This window comes from Notamacropus eugenii, chromosome 4, assembly GCF_028372415.1.
Source record: "Notamacropus eugenii isolate mMacEug1 chromosome 4, mMacEug1.pri_v2, whole genome shotgun sequence".
Lineage (NCBI taxonomy): Eukaryota > Metazoa > Chordata > Mammalia > Diprotodontia > Macropodidae > Notamacropus > Notamacropus eugenii.
In genome coordinates this window covers 433,991,060-434,016,310 of record NC_092875.1, presented here as the reverse complement: position 1 = coordinate 434,016,310, position 25,251 = coordinate 433,991,060, and the positions used below count along the sequence as shown (strand labels likewise).

The following is a 25,251-nucleotide window of genomic DNA, read 5'->3' as shown; positions in this document are numbered from 1 at the left end:
GAATTTTTTGCTATTAATTTCTTTTTCTTCCTTTTATCCAGTTGTCTAGTTTTTCTTATATATAACCATAAAGTACTATAGATAACGAAACTGATTATCAAGCAAATTTCTTTAGGTGACTTGCCCAGGGGGCTAGAAAACGATAGCAGTAGTAGTTGTAGTAGCTGCTAGCATTTATACAGGGCCTACTATGTGCCAGACACATATTAAATGCTAATAAGTACTTCACATTTGATCCTCACAACAACCCTAAGAGGTAGGTGTTATAACTATTATTCCCATTCGACAGTTCAAGAAACAGGCAAACAGGGTTAAGTGACTTGCCAAAGGTTACACAGCTAAAAGTGACAAAGGCCATATTTTAACTCAGCTCTTCCAACTCCAGGCCCAGGGCTCTATCCACTACACCACCTAGCTGCCTATATTATGTCTATTAAGTCCAAGATTCTTGGCACTGTTTTCAAATTGGTATCCAAACTGTCTCTGCAACATTTTTGATAAGTGATCAGCCAGTCTCCAGAGGGAATCTCCAGTCATGGAAACCTCACTTCTTAATAAGGCAGCACATCTCTAAATAGAGAGTTGTTAAAGTTTTACATCAGTCTCCCTGTAATTTATACCTACTAGCCCTATATCTGCCTTCTATAGCTACAAAGAAATTTTAAAGAATTAAATATATCTTTAAAAAATAATTTACTTTTAAAAAAGGTTGATTCAAGTTTAGGCAACATTTTTCACATGCATTTTATGAGACTTCAAAACATGAAAAAAGTCCATGATTTTTCCCCCAACCAGGACTGCCTACATCTTTGAGGATGGGTAAGAAATTCACAAGTTTAAAAGAGCCTGGTATATGTAAGAATGACAGTCAAATAACTTACACAAGTGATTTTAAAATCAATGACTATATTTAAAAACAAACAGTCGTTCACAATTCTTTTTGGTGCTCTCATGAAACGTTACTTACAGTTACACTGTTAACATTCTGGAATTTAACATAACGAAGCTGGACAATACCATCTTCTTTAATATCGTCTTGCGTCAGCTCCAGGGCTTGAGTTGGTTCACTTCTTTCTGCCTCTTCAAAATCCATAGACCGGGGTAGATTGATAAAGATTTTTATATACTTAGGACCCTGACCTACCAAAAAAAAAACACACAAACAAAATTTTAAAACCTCCAGATCAGTAACTTTTAGGGAAATCTTAATATGCTCTGCTAACATCTAATAAATTATTCAAATCTTAAGATTTAAAAAGTGATATAAAGTGGGGTCAAATGAGCAAGAAGGCCTTGAAATCAGACTGAAATGAATAAAAAGTTATCAAATTTAATTTTGTGGATATTTTCAATGGAATATCAATGTTAAAAATTTGCCCTAACTTTCAGGACATACTAAAATCCGTTTCTAAATTAAATTTAGAGGGAGGGGAAGAATCAGAAACTTGGCTGATAAAGGATTCTTAAGGGTCATAAACTTTAGAATTAAAAAGGACTTTCGAGATCTAATCTGACACCATTTTACAAATAAGGAAACTAAGGCCTAGGGAAATAAAATGAAGTAATCAAGGTCCCAAAAGCAGGAAAGTAATGTCTGTCTTGAAAAAATTTTCCTATAGCTTTTTTAAGTAAGTGCTTTAAATTTATAAACCAATTTCACATGGCACAGTTTGATAATTATACAAAATATCTAAAAAGACAAGGGAAAATATAAGTTGGTATTTGGAGAATAACTTGAAGCTCAATTAGCTTTTTTTTTAAAAGGTCACTTAGCAGTTGCTCAGAATTGAGAAATTATCCATTTGCTCAAAAAGGTTGAACCCTTATAATTCTGGAATTATATGATGGTCAAAATTTCCTTTCTTCCCTCATAACTTCAGTATCTAATAATTAAAAGAAGTAATTATTTCTTGTTACTGCAAAGTCTTAAATATGTGCTAATTATTCACCTAATCTATTATAGGACAGAATATGCTGCCATCCTGATTAAGGAAATCTTACCTCTAATAACCAGGGTTTTCAAAGCTAAAATCAGGCCTATTTGGAATCCTGAGGAGTCCAAAGACTTTACTTCCAACTTGGTTTTTTAAATCATTGAGGAGGAAGAGAACTTTCCATCAAAGGCTCCAAAAGAATAGTAAAGTTTAAAAAAAAAATGACTTAGCATCGTCATGCTTTGGATACAGTCTTTAAAATATTGATATGTAACTTTAAATATATTTCCCTTTGTAAATATTACTCCCAATTTTAAAATATTCCCATTTTTTAAAGAAAATGCCATCTCCCCATAAACAGATTAATCTGAATTTATCATGTGCTCATATATAATCAAATTAACTATTTCTTCATTTCAAGAAGTAGAATTTTACTCATTTAACAAACATTCATTTAAAATGTTTATGTGCAGAGCATTGTGTTAGCCATTGGGGAGCACAAAAAAAGATTAGCTCAAGAAAATAGGTTTTATTGTTAAAACAATGAAACTTGACTTCAACACTCAATGACCTGTCAAAACTTTATAAACACATTAAATCATGAAGAATGTGTTTACAGCTTATTGTTACATTGAACCAATTTTTTTATCCACTTCCACTATGGCAGATGTGCCACCTCAGTAGATTTAAAATCAATACTAGAATTCTGGACACAAAATAAAGTTTCTGTAGGGAGTAGGAAAGAGGACTCTTCAGTTCATGTCATTAAAGATGCCAAACACTTTACGCCCACGTAATTCTCCTTGGCCAAAAGATTAAAAAAAACTGAATAACTGTAAAAATTTTAAAGGTCAATCAAAAGAAGGGCTATATCTACTCACCATTATCTGGCCCCTGAAATTTCATGGAATAAAGCTTAACAGGCTGATTGAAAGCCACAGTAATAAGCAGCTGTGAAGAAAATATAAGTTTCATCACCATGAAAAGTTTAACCGGTAAAAGGAAAAAAAGTCCAGTACTTCAATTCACATTAAAATATCAAAAACTGGCAGAAAAAAATTACTATTTTAGGTGTGCATACTTACACATTATCTCCAACCCAAAGCAGGTTGGAAATAAGAGAAATATAGAATAAAACATTTCATTTTTCACCTAATACCCCTCAAAGTAATAAAGACAATAAAATATGTAAATAGTTCATAATGCAAGCAATGTGGGAAGACAGAAACACATATACTATTGGTAGAACTGTGAATTAACTATTTTGAAAAATACTTTGTGGATAATTTTGATTACATTAAATTGAAAAGTTTTTACATAAACAAAGCAAATGTAACCAGGAGTAGGAGAGAAGCAGAAAACTGGGAAAGAATTTTTACAACTAGTGTTTCTGTTAAAGATCTCATTTCTAAAATATATAAAGAACTGAGTCAAATTTACAAGAATTACATGTCATTCCCCAATTGATAAATGGTCAAAAGGATATGAACAGGCAGTTTTCAGAGGAAGAAATTAAAGCTATTTATATTCATATGGAAAAATGCTCTAAATCACTATTGACTAGAGAGATGCAAATCAAAACAACTCTGAGGTACCACATCATACCTATCAGATTGGCTAACACAGCAAAATAGGAAAATGATAATGTTGGATTAGACATGAGAAAGTTGGAACACTAATTCATTGTTGGTGGAGCTGTGAGCTGATCCAACCGTTCTGGAGTGCAATTAGGAACTATGCCCAAAGGGCTATACAAATGTGCATACCCTTTGACCCAGTAATACTGCTTCTAGGACTATATTCCAAAGAGATTATAAAAATGGGAAAACAACCCACATGCACAAAAATATTTAAAGGAGCTCTCTTTGTGGTAGCCAAGAACTAGAAAATCGAGGGAATACCCATCAATTTGGAAATGGTTGAATAAGTTGCAGCATATGAATGTAATGGAATACTATTGTACTTTAAGAAATGATGAACAGGAAGACTTCAGAAAATCCTGAAAACATTTATATGAACTGATGCTGAGTGAAGTAAGTAGAACCAGGAGAACACTGTTCACAGAAACAGCCACAGTTTGCAATGACTGATTTTGATAGACTTAGCCCTTCTTAGCAATGCAAGGCCCTAAAACAATCCCAAAGGACTCATGATGTAAAATAAAATCCACATCCAGAAAAAAGAACTATGGAGAGTGAAGCGGACTATTCCTTTTTTTGTTTTATTTTGTTGTTTTTCCTTCCTCATGGTTTCTCCACTTCATCATAATTTTTCTACGTAACATGACTAATATGAAAATGTGTTTACTAGAAATCTATGTGTAGAGCCCATATCAGACTACATGCCATTTTGGGGACACAAGGGAAGAAAACTGAAAACTTATGAAAGTGAATGTTGAAAACTAAAAATAAATAAATTAAGAAAATAAAAATATTTTGAAATTATGCAAGAAAAATGTGTTAAATGTTCATAAATTATTTGACCATCCCAATACCAACCATATATACCAAGAAGGTCAAAGTCACAGACAAGGACTCCACATACTAAAATATCTACAGAAATACTTCTTGTGGTTGCAAAAAAAAAATTTGAAAATGAGACATGCACCCATCAATAAGCTGAACAAATTATGGTATATGAATATAATGGAATATATCTCACCATAAGAAAACATGAACATGAGTAATTCAGAGATATGACAAGTCTTTTATGAACATATGCAAACTGTGTCACACTTTTTCAAACTGTTAGTTATCTTGAATTGTATTTTTCTCTTTTTATTCTGTTATGAGGGATTGACTCCAGCAAGGGAAAAGAGTTACTTTAGATTATATAAAAACAAAAGATGTGAATAAACATTTTTTTTAAAGTATTTTCTTTGACCAGAGTCTCAGAAGGTAAAATGCTCCTCCTGGTAAGCTTTACAGGAACACAATGAATGGAAATCTATTTGTCTGATAGCTTTATAAATATATTTGAAACTGGAGAGCTGGGCGCAAGAATCCTTTTCTTAGCTTTAAAATACTCATGAAATTTCCACTCATAGACCACTTAGTATTGCTTCCAAATTTTGAGTTAAACATTAAATACCTGTTCATCACAGTCAGATTCCAAGAAAGAAGGGTCTTTGCGTAAACAGTTATCAAATCCATGCTCATCACTTTCATTAAGACATTCACATCCGGCTTTGTTAATAAAGGGCATCAAATCCATCTAGGGAAAAAATTAAGACTTTAAGGGAAAAGATCTCATTAAAAATTTAGAAAAGAAATAATTATTACAATTCTTCTCATTATTAGTTTTTAAAGGAAATGTATATATCATTTGTAATAATCCTTATACTCTTCCCCCATTTTATTTATTGACTTAAACCAACTATTTATCACCAGGTACCACTCAAGTGCCCTAACCATATATCAAGATCAAAATGGCTAAGTATTACCACAGATATTTTAAAAAACTCGATACTTTAAAAATACAATTATCCATGTGACAAGCACATCACTTAATTCTGCAGAACAAAATAATCTTCCACTATGGAAAAAAATTTTAAAAAGAAACATTTCCCACTTATATTGATTACTGTTTATTTACCTTGACCATAGAGCAGAAAAAATTAAAGTCTAAAGCAGGGGTGGTGCATCAAAGTCACATGTGGCCCACTAGGTCCTCAAGTGTGGCCCTTTGAATCCAAACTTAAAGAACAAATCTTCCTTAATAAAATGATTTGTTCTGTAAAATTTGGACTCAGCCAAAAGGAGGCACCCAAGGACCTAAAAGACCACATGTGGCCTGGAGGCCGCAGGTTCCCCACCCCTGGTCTAAACGGTTAGCCTACTCAATAATAAATTTATTTGGAAACAACTCACTAAACCACAGACTGCAAATGATTTAACCATATTTCTTAAACTTGGTTCTAGTAGACTGGAGTAACAATGCAAATTTAAGATCTACTAAGGATCTTTAAAAATCCTACTTCTTTTTCCCCTTTTTAATAGCCAGGGATCACAACAGAACAGAATGAGTCAAACTTAACAGGATCAAGTATGATGCCGATAAGTGTATTATAATGTCATTCAACAAGGCTGGAGTACAGTTTGGGGAAATGATGAAACAACATTTCCTGTCAAAAAAGAGCTAAGGTAGCAATCACTAGAAGCTTTCCCAATAAATACAGGAATAAACAAAAATGCTCCTTTCTCTGCTATTATCTGAAACAGTTTTAGAAAGGCTAGCAATAATCCACATCAAGAGAAAGAACTCTGGAGTCTGAATGCAGATGGAAGTTTGCTCTTTTTTTCCTTTGTTTTTTCTTCTTTCTCATGGATTCCTCCCATTAGTTCTAATTCTTCTTTACATCATGACTAATGTGAAAATGTTTAATATGAATGTAAAAATAGAGACTATATCAGACTGCAAGCCATCTTGGAGAGGGGGGAGGAGAGGGACGGGAGAAAAATTTTAAACTCAAAATCTTATGGAAGTAAATGTTGAAAACTAAAAATAAATGATTTACAAAAAATGCTAGCAATAGCAATAAGAAGAGGAAGAATTCAAAAGGCATCAAGATTAGCAAAGGCAAAAACTATGATTTACTGAAAAAGTCCTAAGGAATCTATAAAGAAATTAAGACAATTAATAGCATCAGTAAAGTTACAGGGCACAAAAATCAATACTATTTCCATATGGTAATTCCAAAATCCAGGAGGCAAAAATAGAAAGGATAGTTCCACTCAAAATAACTACAAAATGCAAAAAATATCTAAGACAATCTACCAGAGTACACTCAATACCTATCCTATCTATTTACCTACAAATACAAAACACATTTTAAATAAACAACTTCTATTTGATGCTCATGGCTGAAGTCAACACAATAAAAATGACCACACTGCGCCAAAATTAATTCACTGAATTAGTGCTACTTTAAATTGCCAAAAGGATACTTGAGAATTAGTCAAAATAACAAAACCTGGAGGAACAAAAGAGCTAATGAAAGAAAGTAGAAATGAAGAGGATAGTAGCACTTCCAGATCTTAATATATGTTATAAAACAGGAACTATCAAAAATAGTCGATATTAGCAAAAAGAACATAGACTAGACAAGAAAAAAAAATAACAATTCAATAACCCTAATGTTAAGTAAATTTCCAAATTCTTTAGGAAAGTACTCCTCATTTGGCTAGAAAAGCTCAGAAACCTGGAAAGTAGGCAAAAATGAGATTTAAAACATCTTACATCACATTTCATAAAAAAATTAAAAATGAGTACGTGACATGAATACGAAAGATGATATCAAAAAATTAAAAGCAGACCGTATTTCTCACAGTAATGAGTTAGGGTTAAACTCTTAATCAACAAGGACAAAGGCAATTAAAAAAATTATTATGGTTACATGCAACTGAAAAGTTTTTGCATAGAGAAATTTAACACAACAAGAATAAGCAAAGTAAAGGGGAGAAGGGACTTTGTATCAAGTATTTCTGATAAAGGTCTTGATATCCAAAATATACAGAACACTAATACAAATACACACTGCCAAAAACATTTATCTCCCAACAAATGGTCAAAAGATCTTTTAAAATTTTCCACAGAAACTATTATCATATGAAAGAAAAATCCAATATCTACTAAGAAATATGCTAATCAAAACAACTGAGGTTTTATCTTATACCCAAGAATTTACAAAAATGATCCAAAAAATGGAAGTCAGTGTTGGAAGGGTTCAGCAAGCAATGAACAAGTATCAAGCATTTATTACATGCTAAGCACTGTATTAGGTATACAAAGAATGTTAAGTATATAAGAATACAAAGAAAGGCAAAAACACCATCCTTGTACGCAAGGATCTCATATTCTGATGGAAGAGACAACATGTAAATAACTATGCATATACCAGATATGTAGAGAGTACATAGAAAGTAATTTCAGAGTGAAGGCATTAAAGAATGGGAGGAACCAGAGGAACTGCAGGAACTAAGAAAGGCCCCTTACACAGTGAATTTGAGCAGTCTTGAAAGAAGCCAGGAGGCAGAGATAAGGAAGGAGTATACTGTTCAAAGAACAAGCAGACTTGAAGAGATGGATTATTGAGTGTGTGGAGGAAGATAAAGAGTAGCAAGGTTGAAAGGAGAAAGATTGTAAAGGGTTTTAATGACAAAAGACCTTATATTTATTTGCCTCTAGAAGTAATAGAGGGTTCTAGAGTTGCCAAGTATTGTGCCAACATGGACCGACCTGCACTTTGGGAAAAGCAGATGAAGGGAGCATAAATCAAAGTAGAGACTTGAGAGAGGAAGAAAAATTAATAGACTACTGAGTTCAGGCAAGAGGTGATATGAGCCTGAACTAGGGTGGCACCTGTATGAAGAGAAAGGAACGTATACAAAGGTAGATTGGTTAGGTACTGTGAATGCAAAGTTGTGACCCTGGGTGACTAGAAAAATGGGAATAGTTAAGCTGGGAATAAGGACAGGTTTGGAAGTAAAGACAATGAGTTGTTTTGGATGCAACGCGTTTAAGGATTTCAGTCTTCATAGGTATAGACACAGAACACTGTAGGTAAAGGTATGAATTTTAGTTGGAGATATCCAAAAGGCAGTTGAAGATTGGGGCTCTGGGGAGAAACAAGGGCTGGAAATATAGTTCAAGGAATCATCTACAAAGAGATAATAATTTAAGGAAGCTGATGTATTTATTGAATAAGAAATAAGATAGTATAGAGCAACAAGAGGGTTTAGGATGGAGCCCCGCTTATTAATAGGGATAAAACATACAAAGATCTAAAGGAGCCTGAGAAAGAATAATCAAAAGTGTTTGCATACTCACAACAACTCTGTGAGAGAGGTATCATTATTATTATCCCCATTTTACAGAGAATGAAATTGAGACTGAGAGAGGCTAAATGACTTTCCCAGGGTCACACGGCAAATAAATCTCTAAGGCAGGATGCACACTCAAGTCTTCCTGATTCCAGGACCAACTCTCATGCATCTCCTCATGGCTTCCTAATCTCCTAAATCAACAGGACGAAGAGAATTATCAATAGTGTAAAAGGCTGCAGAGAATTCAAGAAGGATGAGGATTGAGAAAAGGCCTTAAGATTTAACAATATGGCTCTAAATCACTATTAATTAGAGAAATGCAAATTAAAACAACTTGGAAGTACCACCACACACCTATCAGATTTGCTATTATGACAAAAAAGGAAAATGATAAATGTTGGAGAAGATGTGGGAAAACTGGAACACTAATGCACTGTTGGTGGAGTTGTGAACTGATCCAACCATTCTGGACAGCAATTTATAGCCCAAAGAGCTATAAAACTGTGCATACCCTGTGATCCAGCAATACCACTACTAAGTCTGTATCTCAAAGAAATCATGAAAAAGGGAAAATGATCCATGTATACAAAAACATTTATAGCAGCTATTTTTGTGGTGGTCAAGAATTAGAAATTGAGGGGACGCCCATCAATTGAGGAATGGTTGAACAAGCTGTAGTATATAAATGTAATGGAATACTACTGTGCTATAAGAAATGATGAGCAGGAAGATTTCTGAAAAAACCTAGAAAAACTTACATGAATTGATGCTAAGTGAAGTGAGCAGAACCAGGAGAATTTAGTACACAGTAAAAGCAATATTTTGCAATGATCAACTTTGATAGACTTTGCCCTTCAAAGCAATACAATGACCTAAGACAATTTTGAGACACTCATGATGGAAAATGTTAACTACATCCAGAAAAAGAACTAAAGAGTCTGACTGAATATCAAAGCATTTTTTTCTATTTTTTCTATTTTCTCCCTTTTTTGGTTGTTTTTTTTTCTCATGGTTTTTCCCTTTTGTTCTGATTCTTCTTTCACAACATGACTAATGTGGAAATATGTTTCATATGACTGAACACATGTAGCCTATATCAGACTGCCTGCCATCTTGGGGAAGGGAGAGAAAAAAAATTTGGAACTCAAAATCTTATAAAAGTGAATGTTGAAAACTATCTTTACATGTAATTGGAAAAATTTTTTCCCACTGTTAAGTTGGAAAAAATTTTTTAAAAAAAGATTTGACAATTTGGTCAAGGGTAACTTTAGAAAGGGCAATTGCAATGGAATGAGCCACGTCAGCAATCAAAATGCAGAGGGTTGATAAGAGAGTAAGAGGAGAAACAGAGGCTCACAGTGAAGATGGCTTTCTGAAGCAGTTTAGCCAAAAAGGGGACTAGAGATACTGAACTATGAGCTATGGGGATGACTGGATTAAGCAATGGTTTTTGTTGTTGTTTTAAATGATGAAGGAGACATGGTGGAACTTACGGGCAGAAGGGAAAGGATCAGAGAAAAAGACTAAAGATTACAGAGTATGGATGGTAAAGGGGGCATTGGCCTTTATAAGGAAATGAGTGAGATTGGAAAGACCACCTCTTCAGACAGAAGAGACAGAGGAGATGGTGTGGGAAGATAGCCAAATGATATGAGAAAAGGAAGACAGAGCAGGAAGTGAATGGCATCAATTTTTTGATGAAATGTGAGAATTCCTCAAACTGAAGAAAGGTTTGGAACAGTTTAGGGAGGTGTCAAAAGACTGCCTTATTGCAGTGAGTGCCCAGATGAGATTGTGTAATAAATCTCTAGTTCTATTCAGCAGCTAGAGAACGGAAACAAATAAGATGAATGGTAGGAGTGAGGACGGGGGATTCGAGATTAGTAGATATTATAGTGCTGAAGTGGTTCACCAAAGGGCAGAGATAAGAAAAAGAGGAGAGAATGGTCAGAAAAGGGTGACAGCAGAGGGAAGTGTGGGAAGATGGTGGAATAATGCAGGGTTCCTCCTAATATTTAAAATAATGCCTCAAAGTGAATATTAAAGCAGTGGAAATATTAAAAGTTGGAGAAAAGCAATTGTCCAGGCTAAGGAAACTTGGGATGATGTTAGGAAAGATCTGATCAACGGGGTGGTGGGATGGCTGGAAGTGCAGATGCTGCTGGGCAGATTCTACCATGTCTACAAAAGGAGGCCCTTGGGATAGTTCATGTGGTACTGGCTAAGAAACAGAATGATGGATCAGTGGAATACAGTAGATATACAATATGTAGTAGTAAATGATGATAATAACCTTGTGTTTGACAAATGTAAAGATTTAAGCTTCTGGGATAAGATTTCACCATTTGATATTAGGAAAACTATCAGCATAACTGATCATATCAACAACAAAACAGAAACAATGTACTTATCTCAAAAGACGCAGAAATGGCTTCTGACCAAATACAACACCCATTGCTATTAAACATACTGGAGAGCATAGGAATAAATGGAGTTTTCCTTAAAACGATAAGTAGCACCTACCTAAAATGATCAGCAAAAGCATTATATGTAATGGAAATTAAGCTAGATACATTTCCAATAAAATCAGAGGTGAAACAAGGATGTCCATTATCACCACTGTTATTCAATACGGTACCAGAAATGTTAGCTTTGGCAATAAGAGAAGAAAAAGAAATCAAAAGAATTAGAATAGGAAATGAAAAAACTAAGCTATCACTCTTTGCAAATGGTATAATGATATACTTAGAGAATCCTAGAGAATCAAGTAAAAAACAACTTGAAATAATAAACAACTTTGGCAAAGTTGCAGGATATAAAATAAACCCACATAAATCCTCAGCATTTCTATATGTTACTAACAAAGACCAACAGCAAGAGATAGAAAGGGAAATTCCATTTAAAGTTACTGTAGACATCATAAAATATATGTGAGTCTACCTGCCAAAACAAACTCAGTGACTATATGAATACAATTACAAAACACTTTTCACACAAATAAAGTCAGATCTAAATAAATGGAAAAACATCAGTTGCTCATGGGTAGGCAGACCTAATATAATAAAAATGACAATTCCACCTAAATTAATTGACTTATTCAGTGCCATACCAATCAAACTACCAAAAAAATTATTTTATAGAACTAGAAAAAATAATATCAAAATTCATCTGGAAGAACAAAAGGTCCAGAATATCAAGGGAATTAATGAAAAGAAATGCTAGAGAAGGTGACCTAGCCATACTAGATCTTAAATATTATTATAAAGCAGCAATCATCAAAACCACTTGGCAATGGCTAAGAAATAGAGGGGTAGATCAGTGGAATAGGTCAGGATCATAAAACTAAGTAAGTAGTCAATGATTACAGCAATCTACTGTTTGAAAAAACACAAAGATTCTAGTTTCTGGGATAAGAATTCACTATATAAGAAAAAGTGCTGGGAAAACTGGAAAATAGTTTGGCAGAAACAGGACACAGACCAACATCTAACACCATACACCAAAATAAAGTACAAATGGGTACATGATTTAGATATAAAAATTGATAAGATAAACAAATTAAGGGAGCAAGGACTAGTTTATCTGTCAGATTTATGGAGAACGGAGGAATTTATGACCAAACAAGAGATAAAGAACATTATGAAATGCAAAATGGATAATTTTTACTACATTAAACTGAAAAGTTTTTGTACAAAGCAAATGCAACCAAGTTTAGGAGGGAAGCTGAAAATCGGCAAAGAATTTTTTACAATTAGTGTCTCTGATAAAGGCCTCAATTCTAAAATATAGAGAGAACTGAGTCAAATTTACAAAAATATAGGTCATTCCCCAAATGATAAATGGTCAAAAGATATGAACAGGCAGTTTTCAGAAAGAGAAATTAAAGCTATCTATAATCAATCATGAAAAAAATGCTCTAAATCCCTACTGATTAGAAAGATGCAAATCAAAATAATTCTGAGGTAGCACATCACACCTATCAGACTGGATAACATGACCAAACAGGAATATGATAAATGTTGAAGATGTGAGTGAGTTGGAATACTAATTAACTGCTGGTGGAGCTGTGAGCTGTTCCAACCATTCTGGAGAGCAATTTGAAACTATGCCCAAAGGGCTATCCAAATGTGCATACCCTGTGACCCAGCAATACCGCTTCTGGGGCTGTATTCCAAGGAGATCATAAAAATGGGTAAAGGACCTACGTGCACAAAAGTATTTATGGCAGCCCTCTTTGTGGTGGCCAAGAACTGGAAATTGAGGGGATGTCATCAATCGGGGAATGGCTGAACAAGTTGTGGTATATGAATATAAAGGAATACTACTGTGCCATAAGAAATGATGAACAGGCAGACTTCAGAAAAACCTGGAAAGATCTATATGAACTGATGCTGAGTGAAGTAAGCAGAACCAGAACACCATTCACAGAAACAGCCACAGTGTGCAATGAATGATTTTGATAGGCTTAGCCTTTCCCAGCAATGCAAGGCCGTAAAACAAAAGACTCATGATGGAAAATGCCATCCACATCCAGAGAAAGAAGTATGGAGTCTGAATGAAGAACGAAGCTGACTATTTTTTTGTTTTCCTTTTTCTTTCTCATCGTTTCTCCCATTCATTTTAATTCTTCTACATAACATGACTAATGTGAAAATATGCTTAATGGGAATGTATATATAGAACCTATATAGGATTGAAGGCTGTCTTGGGAAGGGAGATGGGAAGGGAAAAGGAGAAAATTTAAAACTTACCGAAGTGAACATTGAAAACTAAAAATTAATAAATTAACTAAAAAAAAAGAATTCACCATTTGGTAAAAATTGCTGGACAAACTAGAACACAGTTTGGCAGAATCTAGGTATAGGTCAGTATTTTACATCATTTACTAAGACAAGATCAAAATAGAAACATGACCTAGATATAAAGGGAGATGTCATAAGTAAATTAGAAAAATATGGGACATATTATCTATAAGATTTAGAGATAGGAGAATTTATGAATAAACAAGACAGAGAGCATTGTAAGATGCAAAGCAGATAAATTAGATTACATTGTTTAATTAAAAAAAAAATCAATGTAGCCAAGAGTAAAAGGAAAGCAGAAAATTAGGAGAAAAAAATTTATAGACAGTTTGTTAAAGATCTCATCTCAAATATCTACAGAATTTTGTCAAATTTATAAGAATATGCTTCATTCCCCAATTGATAAAAGGTCAAAAGATTATGAACAGGCAGTTTTGGGAAGAAATCAAATCTACAGTCAAATGAAAAAATGCTCTAAATCATTACTGTTTAAAGAAATACAATTAAAATTTTGAGGGCTACCATCTTCTCATACCAATGAGATCATCAGCTAAAATGACAAAAGGGCAAAATGATAAATGATGGAAGGGAATATAGAAAAACTGGAATAGTGATACACTACTGATGGAACTATGAACTGATCCAATCATTTTGGAGAGCAATCTGGAATTATACCAAAAGAGATCTAAAACTACATATACCTTTGCTCCAGCAATACCACTATTAGGTCTGTTTCCCAAAGTGATAAGGGAAAAAGGAAAAGAATCTACATATTTTAAAATGTTTATGGCAGCATTCTTTGGCGTGGCAAAGAACTAGAAATTGAGGGGATGTCCATCAACTGAGGAATGGTTGAAGTTGTTATGAAATAAAAAAAAAAAAATGATTGTGAAAGGATACTATTCTCTGCAATATAGTGCTATAAGAAATGATGGTTAAGTTGATTTTAGGAAAAGGTGGAAAGACTTGCATGAAATAATGAGAAGTGAAAGGAGCAAAACAAAGAGAACATTGTACACAGTAATAACAAAATTGAAACGGTAATTGTGGATTACTAAGCTATTCTGAATAATATATTCACATCAACTACAGAGAACCTATGAAGAAAGACGTTATTCACTTCTTAAGAAAAAAAATGATATATGGAAGTATGCATTATATGATTTCACATATCTGTGACAAATGTTTACCTTCTCTAATTCGGAGTGAGGATGGAGGGAAGGAGACAGCTCAGAACTCAAAATGTAACAAAAACCAAAAGAAAATTTTTAAAAAAGAAAAAATAAATTAAATAAAAGGGTGATGGCCTGCAAAAAAAACAACAACAGAACCACTAAGGAATGGAGAGAATAGAGAGAGGATAAAAAACAGGACTGGGACTCTAAGGCATATGAAAATGTGTAATGAATAGATACAGACACAGAACATTGGGGGCAATGACAAGAACAGGAGTATGACCATCTCTGTGTGTGGTGGAAGTGAAGAGTAGACCACGGCAATTGAACAGAATTAGGCTATTTGAGGAAACAGCAATATGTATGTTGATATTCCCTGGTATAAAGATAGGGGTTGGAGGAGAAAGAAAAATCAAGTTAGGCTGAGCTCACTGAGGGAGGAAGATGCACTGTGAAGTGATCCAACCATTCTGGAAAAGAATATGGAATTAGCAAAAAAAATTACTAAAATTTTCCATAGCCTTAGCCCCAGAGATTCCACACCCTTCCTTACAAGTAAGGCCCCAGGAGGATTATCAAAAAGGAAAAGCTCCATATGCACCAAACTATTTATAGAAGCACTTTCTCTTGCAGCAAAACAGGAAATAAAGTAGATGGCTACCAAATGGAGAATGGATAAATAAATTACGGCATAGGAATATATAGTGGAATATTACTATGTCATAAGAAATGATGCACATTACGAATTTAAAAAGATGGACTTACAAAAACTAATTCAGAGTGAAATTAAGCAGAGACAAGAAAAAAAATATACACAATGCCCACAACAATGTACATGAATTGTACAACAAAACAATAACAACAATGCTGCAAAATCATAGCAACCAAGCTTTACCCCAAAGAAGATATGAGAAGAAAACTGACTACCACCTCTGCTTTCTTTGGAAAAGTGGGGGGACTGTGGGTGTGCAACACTGCTACACTTAATCTCATACTGATATGCTGGTTAATTTTTGAAATTTTTGCTTTCCTTTCTTTCTTTTATTCATTTTATAAGGTATGGCTCTCTGGGAGGGGTGGAAGGAGAGATAAAATGGAAATGGTGTAAAAACAAAAAACATCATAAAAGACCTAAAGTCTAACGGGTTAACTCTGTGATATGACTCCCAAAATGGTAGCATGATACTAAGCTCCATCAAGAGAAGCAATATTCAGTCCTGTGTGTCACATTTTAGGAAGGAATAGAGTGCATCCAAAGGAGGACAATCTGGATATGTAAGGGGAACTACGACACACTGAAGACAGTTTAAAAAACTGGAGATGTCGAGGTTGGAAAAGGCTTCTAACAATTTCTACATTCCACTAAAATCATTTCTTAAGGGTTAAGTCTCCAGGAATGAATAACAACAAAATTAAATTCTGCATCCTCAACATTAAGAAATCATTTCCCCCGTACATTATTATTATCTCAGCTGTTAAAAAAAAAGAAGGGTTATTAATAGTATTTAATCTGCAGCAAGCATTCTAAATAAAAGTCTTCATTTACATTTATTCTAAAGAACAGGTGAATAAAAGTTTTTTGGGGGTTTTTTTTTTTTTTTTTGGAATCACCAAATGGTAGGAAGGACAATGTTTTCTGCAACAGAACAAGGTACATGGTACAGTTATACCACGGTTCAGATCTTACAGCCATTATTACTGTCCCAAAAGAACAATCCTTAACCACATTCTTAATGCCAGAACTGAAGAAAAAGGAGATAAGAAGAAAATCCCTACAGCTTTAAAGTCATCAAATAGCACCACCTTTTGAATAAGGTATATGACAAAGTTGTCAATTTAAGATTAAGACAACATTTTATACAAGCTGTTATATGATTCAAAATCATGACATATAATTTAAAATATTCTGAGGGAAGGGTAATGAAATCCAGAAAGCATTTGCAAACCAAGTAGAAATCTGTAGCTAATATACCTAAAGAAATGATCAATTTCCTCCAATTTACAGAAGGGGATTCCTATTATATGAACACACACATATACATATACACACACACATATGGGGGTGTATATATGTGTGCATATACATGTGTGTATATGTGTGTGTGTGTATATATATATATATATATATATATATATATACACACATATATATAAGGTGTTCAACTTCCCCAAACACTTTTAGACTAACTATTATATATTGTTCTAAAATATCCTTTTGAGTAGGGGAAGAGATTTATATCATAGGAGACATACACCAAAAATTCATGTAATTTGTCCAAAATTACACCATTAGTTAAAAAGAGAGCCAAGAATTCACCACACGCCTCAAGCTCACACTCTAGGATATTGTTTTTTTTAAAAATTCATTACTTACATACATACATAAAAATCACACTGAGTAAAGATACCAATGAAAATATTAGCCAAACTTCATGTAAATTCATCAGCACTTCAATAATAGACACACCCCATATTTAGCTGTGAATTTTAAGCGTTGACAAAGTACTATTTACACAAAAGATGTTATTGCACTTAAGAATATTTGTGAAAGTTGCAATTTAGTCTAATATGCCATAGTACAAAAGCAAACATTCATGCCATCAGTACATGTCTTACTGCTAATTATATTTTAGGGGTTTTTGTCATTTTAAGTCTTAAAACTTAAGGATAGATTTTAAAAATACTTCTAACATAGAAAGATAAAATTCCTTTTCTGAAAAGATGTCCTAGGGAATATCACTTACAATGACATTTCTGAGGGTGTTAAAGCAATTTCCCACTCATATATGTTTAGTTATTATTACAGCTGTCAAGTACACAGGGTGACCCAGAAGTAAGCTTAAAAACTACACTAAGACTTCTGGGACATCTCATATTCACTTATTTTGCATTTTTTTTTTGTAATTTTTATTTCTCATATGGTAGTTTATGTGTAGAAGTACAACAAAACCAACAACATAAATCTTTAGCATTTTCAAAGACACATTATCTCATCTGAACATTATAACATTAGGTTATTATCCTTTCCATTTTACACATTAGGAATCTGAGACTCAAATGTTTGACTTATTGCATGACCAATATAAGTCAGAGTCAGAACTAGAACATGGACATAAGAAATAGAATCTTGTTCTTATTACTCGTGTTTCCACAGCTTTCTAAAGTACATCATGCTCCCTTTCCTAATAGCATCCATAACCTTAAAACAAATATCCACAACAGGAGATTGGCTGACTTAGTTAACATAATGCTACTTGAGTTAGGTGATATGATGTTTAAGAAATCAACTTTACTCCTATTTTTAAATGTTCTCTGAGTTACAAAAGGAAGTCAGAGACATTTTTCATGAGTTAATAGCCAAACAATATTTTTCCTGTGTGTAAAGTTTAACCAAATGTCCAAACAGGAGGCATCCTGTGCACTTAAATGCAATTAGATATACTGTAGATCTGATGAATGGCTTTTACCTTTTGAATAGTATTGGAGGTAACAATATCTTTACTGCAGTGATACATTTAAATCAGTATTATGGATCTGAACTTCTATTTTAGGAAGAAGTGTAACACCCAGACTCAAGTTCCTCAAAGGCTGGAACATATTCAATGACATACTGAATTTAAATCATACTATCAAACCATAAAAACCCTCAGAAGCCAGGGACACCAGAAATGATAAAAGGGACTTTTATGTCCCAATTAGTAGCAATGTCAGAAAGGCAGAATAACATGAAAAGGTGTCAAACTTCCAGCTGGATCGCACATGGTTGCAAAACTCCTGCTACCTGAACCAGATTAAAATATAATTGGGAAATCTTAAACAAAATAAATAAGAATACAATACAACAGACAATGTTAATTTGTGGTTTTCTAAATCAATATCTGACCACAGGAATCAGTTTCTATTTGAGTTTGACACCACTGATACAGAACAGAAGCCAGAGTACTGCACTTAATGGAAGAGTCAAGTTCAAATTCCGTGTTAGTTATTTATCTATATAACCTTGAGTAACTCAAACTCAATCTCCCCATCGGTAAAATGAGGAAATATTGGAGAAAATACCTTGTTAACCATAAAGCAGTGCTCAGAACACTGGGCCTGGAGTCAGGAACAATCATCTTCCTGCATTCAAATCTAGTCTCAGACACTTATGAGTTGTGTGACCCTGGTCAAGTCACTTAACCCTGATTGCCTTAGTTTCCTTATCTGTAAAAGGAGCTGGAGAAGAAAATGGCAAACCATTCAAGTGTCTTTGCTAAGAAAACCCCAAATGGGATCACAAAGAGTCAGATATGACTAAAGAAATGACTGAACAACAACAACCACTCAAACTCAAATAATAGAAAGAGGCATCAGACAAAGGAAAGGGCAGTCTTAAATACTGCCAACGATCAAATCATCTTTTTTGCGGGGGGGGGGGGGGGGGAGGGGGCGGAGTGGGGAATGCCACTGACATATATACTGAATTCTTCTAGGCAATTTTTTAAAATCTTTTTTAGCATGTTATTCTATCACCTTTTGTATACTCCAATTCCTCTAAAACTGTCATCTGGAATTTTTAAAAGTAAATTTAAATTAATTTTGTTTGAGAATTTGGGGGAAATTTCTTAACATATCATAAAGCTGGGAAAGCTTTCACAACTATAATTTTTGAGATAAAAATCACTGCTCATAGTAATCCAGGGCCTCTTAACTAGTTTTTCATTAATCCTCAGCACTTGTTACATGTAAGCTTTATTTTTCTAAACATACAGATTTTTGCTTAGTGTAAGTGTCAAGATCACCCTACTGGCCCAATTATTCAAGTTTTTATATGTATTTGACACCTCATGGAAAAAAAATGAAAACATTTTTAAAGGCTTTTCACATTTTATCCTTAACATTTGCATGAAAATAAAATTTCTAATTCTTTAAACTTCATTTTTTCCTGCTTATTTCCTACCTGAAGTCAAAACACTGATATCACAATTAGCTGATGTGTAAGGAAGTATCCCTGTGGCTAAGCAGCAAGACTGTGGAGCTCATAAGACTTTTTCATGCAAACACCCTTAGTAACAAAGGAAGAGAAATAAAAGATGTAAACAACAGTTTACAATTAAAATGCTTTCCGAAATTTTCCAAAAGGTGTCACAACCCTGAGTTATAAAATACCATGCATTCCAAACAAGACATTATACAACTTTACGATGAAAGTACACATATTTTGTTTTAAACAAGTATGAATTGTAATATGGGAGAAAGCACACATTCATTACTTAGGGTATTTTAGAACCACAACAACAAATTTTTAATATAAACATATGTTTTGCTTATTAAGCATTTTACCTATGTTACTATATATTAGCCTCAACTGTAACCATTAGTTCTAAATTGATATTTTTATTTTAAATTAATATTTTAATTCTGATGTAGCAATAATGCAATTTGCAACAAAAGCAATGAAAAATTAATAGTAAATATAGCAATTCAAAGCATTAAAGTTAATGTAGTTCAGAGTCCGTAAGTATACCTTTCAATAAATGTATTAAGACAAAATTAGTACTCACTTCCTTGCCAGGTCAAGGAAATTAAGTAAAGATGATGCATTCTAAGTTACATGCTATAATTTGTTATTTTCACTGTTTAATTTGTCAGACTCAGAAACCTTTATCCACCTGGCACATGTACTGACTGGCCAAATATAACATCACGTTTTTCATCTACTACTTAAAGGGATTTATGACTACTAGGTGTTGATCAACTGCTTTGTCCTTCCAATTAGGTCTAGAACTAAAGGACAGCTAGATTATTTTTTAATGATGTGATAAAAAGAAAAGGGAAGATATTTAAAAGGAGAGAAAAATTTCAAGAGGAAAATAGCAGAGCAAGTAGCTCAGTATATAATGGTTACACATTAAAATTTACAAGTTATTTTACACAACTGTCAAGAAGTGGGAACATTTACTTTCCAAGGCATATTTCTTCACTTATGGAAAAATATGCATAAAACACGTGTTAAGGAAAAATGGATATTAAAACAATACTTAAAAGTACAGAAACATGACAGAAAATCCAACAACTAAGCAGAAAAATGGCTACCTCACTAAAAATATGAATATGACAATATTCTCTTCAATGAACTTACTTTCAAAATGCTTCACTGAAAGAAAATGAATTAATGAAAAATAAACCAAGTGAATATTTAAAAGTCTCTATAATATGAATAGTTTGGTACTTTAAATCACAGTTAATTTTAAACAAACTATGCATTTCCACCTTGAACTATTATAGTAGTATGATTGTTTTCATAACTACGTACATAGCCTTTGGGGATATCCGTGTCTTCATTGTTTCCAGGGTCGTTTTCTAAGTGTTGCTTAATTTTTTCTTCTAATCCCACAGCATCTGCTCCTTGATACTGGTCGATTCGCACTTTGTTTCGAAAAAAGAGAAATGTGGGTGTTGCTGATATATTGTTGGTGGCAGCTGTTCCCTAGAATTCACAAGTTAGACAGTGTTATGAATTAAAAGAAATTCTAAAAAAATATTCAGTATTCATATTACCTTCTTTATAAAGTGCAAAAAGCTTAATTAGCAAGAACTAAAAACATGTATACAAAAGATTAGACTTCATTAAATGTCCTTATCCCAACAGACAATTTAGAACTAAATGTTACCTGAGATAAGACTTATTCCTAAGGAAGCCTAAGTAAAGGGTTTCCCAAAGCCCCCATACATCATTGCTGCTATCTCTTCAAACAAAGTTAAAAGCATACCCGTATTTTAGGCACTGGGAAAGACATGGCAAGTGAAAAAAACAAATGGCATATTAGTACCCAAATGATAGCTAGAGAGCTAAAGAAAGTCCCCAAGCATGAAGAATGATTTACACGAGAACCTGGAGATATATCAAACAAAGCTGATATCATTGAAGGATATAAATTTATTGTGATCCATATTGTTAGTGAGAGATTCCACCTCTATAAAATCAGAGGTCGATTAAAGTATTGGAACACGTTCTTTTGACTAGTTAACTACTCTGACTCTACTAAGTTAACTCTGTAAGGAGAATCTTTTATTTTACAGCTAAAGATGCTAGTCAACTACCTTATGCAGTATACCTTTGGGGGATACTGAAAAATAATCGGATAAAACTGAGAAATCTATGTAGACTAGAAAGAAAGGGGCTAGCAATAACTAACAAAATGTAAAACAGCAGTTAGTATGGACCCTCTGTAGTTAAAAAACCATTTTACCAAATAAAGCTTTAAAAAGATAGTCACCTTGAGATTTCGTGATATCTTACATATTCAAGTAAGATGAAGATGAATGATTAGAATATATTATTTGTAAAACAGAAATGAAAGGTTTGGCTAACAAAATACTTTTACAAGTTTTATCTGAGAATTAAGCTTATTAAAAATGTTATTTCTAAGACATGAAAGGTTAAAAAGTAGACCAGAAAGAGTACTGAACAAACATAGGATTGTTCTTCTTTTCATTCATCAAACCATATTAAAAACAAATCAAATTTTTCTATCTAGGAACAGACATAAAGCATAAGACTAACACTGGCTTTTTGTACCACCAGAAGCTATATATAGATCTATACTTCAATGTAAAGACTGAAATTTATTTTTAGGATTAAGGGGTCCTCATTTTAGTATTTTCAAAGAGAATTTGGCCTCAATGTTGTTTCTTATAAATACAAATGCATAAATCACATAAGCATTTAGGCTATCATGTTCAGTTTAGCTAATCAGCTACAAATATACAGTGACTCAATGAACAACCAATCTCTAAAGATCTTTGCTTCACAGATACACAAGAAAGTTATCAGTTCAATAAAAACAAGCCTAATAGAAGACAGATCTAATATTTCTGCTGATCTAACCACATATGTTCCTCAGGCTTAGGCAGATATCTTGGTTTTTTTTAAATATCATTGCTAGTCTGCAAATTATCCTAATAATCTTCAAATAATAATAGTTTTTGAAACTAACAAGTTTCAAAAACAGAAGAAAAGCTATAAAATTAAAAGAACCAAAACTTGATACTTCTGACCACAGCTTATGAAGACTAACTTTGTTAAATAATGTGGCTATATTTAAAGGCTTTATACTTCACTAGGTAATATTAGTACCCACAGTTCTATCCACCTTCAAAAGAATACACATCATGAAAAAGTAAAGTGTGAAAGATAATGAGAATACAGCTGGATATCAAACTGATTTCCCAGAGAAACTAAAAAGAATCACAGACTTCTACTTACCTGGCACTGATGTACGTCCACTTCCAAAAAAACTGCTTGTGGATACTTATTGCTCAGAGCATTGAAAGCCGGTGCTATCCGTAAACATGGTCCACAACTGTTAAAAAAGAAAGAAGTGACTGGTTAATGTCAATGTTAGCCAGCATTCAATTTGCTAATACTGTTCTAAATTCTGAGAACAGAATGCTTCTGGATTAACTTAAATCCATCTCACACATGAAAAACTAAAAATGAAAGGCATTTAGCGATAATTCAGTGTACCTTGCAAATTTCTGTTTTCCATTAAAACTTTTAACATTAGCAGGTCCCCCTTCTAGAGGAATAGTGGTTGAACCTTACTCTCAGCAGAAATGGCTCAAAGAGGGAATAATATACACACTCAATTGGGTATAGAAACCTTACCATACAGGAAAGTAAGGAGGAGGAGGAGAAAGAGTTAGGGGGTGGAGGTGTGTGAATATTAAAGTCATTTCAGAATTTAAAACATTATGATTGTGTAGATATGCTTGAACTTCAGTATTGCATTTTCTAACCCCAACTGCTTTAGACAATATTCTTCTACTTGACAAGTCAGAAATTCTTAGATAGGAAGAACCTTAGTTATAAACAAGTCTAAGTCCTTCATTTTAAAACAAAAGAAAGTGTAAGGGCCACAGAGTTTACATGATTTGTCCGTGGTTACAAAGTTGCAGTCAGGTCTAAAACGTTTGTCTCCTTTCTCTCCTGGTCCAGTGTTGTGCTAAACCTTATTTTTGCTTCTTTTCAACAAAATGATTTACCCTCACAACTGTCGGATGAAGTTAATTCGAATTCTCATATTTGCATATTTTTCATTATTTTCTGAATTTAATCTTTAGCTCTAATATACATATTTTAATTCTGTGTACAAATAAGCAAAAGTTATTTAACAACTCAACTTTCTATAGTAATCTGGTAATAAAACTATAGAGGACAGTAATGTATATACTGTAATTGAAGAAAGCAATGAAGAGATGAATCCTGGATGCAAGTATACTTGCAAATAAGATAAAATGTAAAAGATAACAAAGACGTGTATGCTTGGACAACAAGGTAGATTAATTAGTTATATTCAACTAGGAATAACAGAAGGACAGAGAGCTGTAGTCTGAAATACTTGTGAAATGTTAAAACACCTAGATGAAGGCCTTCAGAGCCTAAATTGCCAGATCCTCCATAAAACAAATACATGAGACTGTGAAACATGGACCCTTAACTTGCTATGTAACTAACCTTGGACACATTACCTAAATTCTTTAAGCCTATTTACTTTCTGTTTTATTGATGCTTTGTTTTCACATTATACACATTTATAAATTACTTGCCCACCTGAAGTCTTACAACAAAGTGAAACAATTAAGTACAAGTAATTACAATGACCTACATGCAACATTTCACATATGAAGCACCCCACACCTGCCCTAACTCTCTTTCTCTTTCTCTCTCTCTCTCTCTCTCTCTCTCTCTCTCTCTCTCTCTCTCTCTCTCTCTCTCTCTCTCATCCCATTGGGGGAAGGGGGAGGACACAGAAAAATATATTTCTTGTAAACAACTAAGCATACTCAAGCAAAACAAATTCCCTTATTGTCTGTATACAAAAATATCTCATTCTGCAGCCTAAATCCATCACCTAAGTCTCTAGAATAGAAAGCATGCTTTGTCATCAGTACCCTGGAATCATAAATGGTCATTGTACTGATTATAATTCTTAAAGCTTTCGAAGTTGTTTGTCTTCCCAGTTGTTACATTACTACGGCAACTTACATTAACTGTTCTCCTAGTTCTACTCATTTCATTCATCAGTTAATAAAAGTCTTTAAAAAATTTTTTATAACATGAAGTTAGAGTACAAAGTGTTCTGGTTCTGCTTAATTCCCTCTGCAACGTTTCCTTAAGTCTTTTCCTATCTCCTTGAAATTATCTATTTTCTCATTTGTTATGGCACAATGGTATTCCATCTCATTCACATAGCAATCAGCCACTCCTCCATAACTATAATTCTCCAGTTTTAAAGATCCTTTTCCTCTTTCTTTGATCCCTTTGATAGCAGTGATACAGCTGGGTGAAAAGGCACACAATGTTTACTAACTTTTGTGCATAATTTGTTTTTTAGAATGTGTACCCACACAGGTCCAAAAACTGCGCATTGGTGTGCCTGTTTTCTCACAGCTACTCCAACATTTACCATTTTCCTTAAATGTCATCTTTGCCCCTCTGATGAGATAAAACATAAGAAATGCTTTAATTTAC

At 33.5% G+C, this 25,251-nt stretch overlaps 1 protein-coding gene across 2 annotated transcripts in view; it reads right to left on the bottom strand.

Moving 5' to 3' along the window:
• The window catches only part of TXNL1 (thioredoxin like 1), a 42,686-nt gene that overhangs the window by 8,515 nt on the left and 8,920 nt on the right, over nucleotides 1-25,251 (bottom strand). For both annotated transcript variants that reach the window (XM_072605975.1, XM_072605973.1), the window contains exons 2-6: nucleotides 22,984-23,080; nucleotides 21,031-21,204; nucleotides 5,025-5,147; nucleotides 2,816-2,885; nucleotides 968-1,140 (exon numbers count right to left, since the gene is read on the bottom strand). In XM_072605975.1, the coding sequence (XP_072462076.1) occupies nucleotides 968-1,140; nucleotides 2,816-2,885; nucleotides 5,025-5,147; nucleotides 21,031-21,204; nucleotides 22,984-23,080 (637 nt within the window). The remainder of the gene's footprint in view (nucleotides 1-967; nucleotides 1,141-2,815; nucleotides 2,886-5,024; nucleotides 5,148-21,030; nucleotides 21,205-22,983; nucleotides 23,081-25,251) is intronic.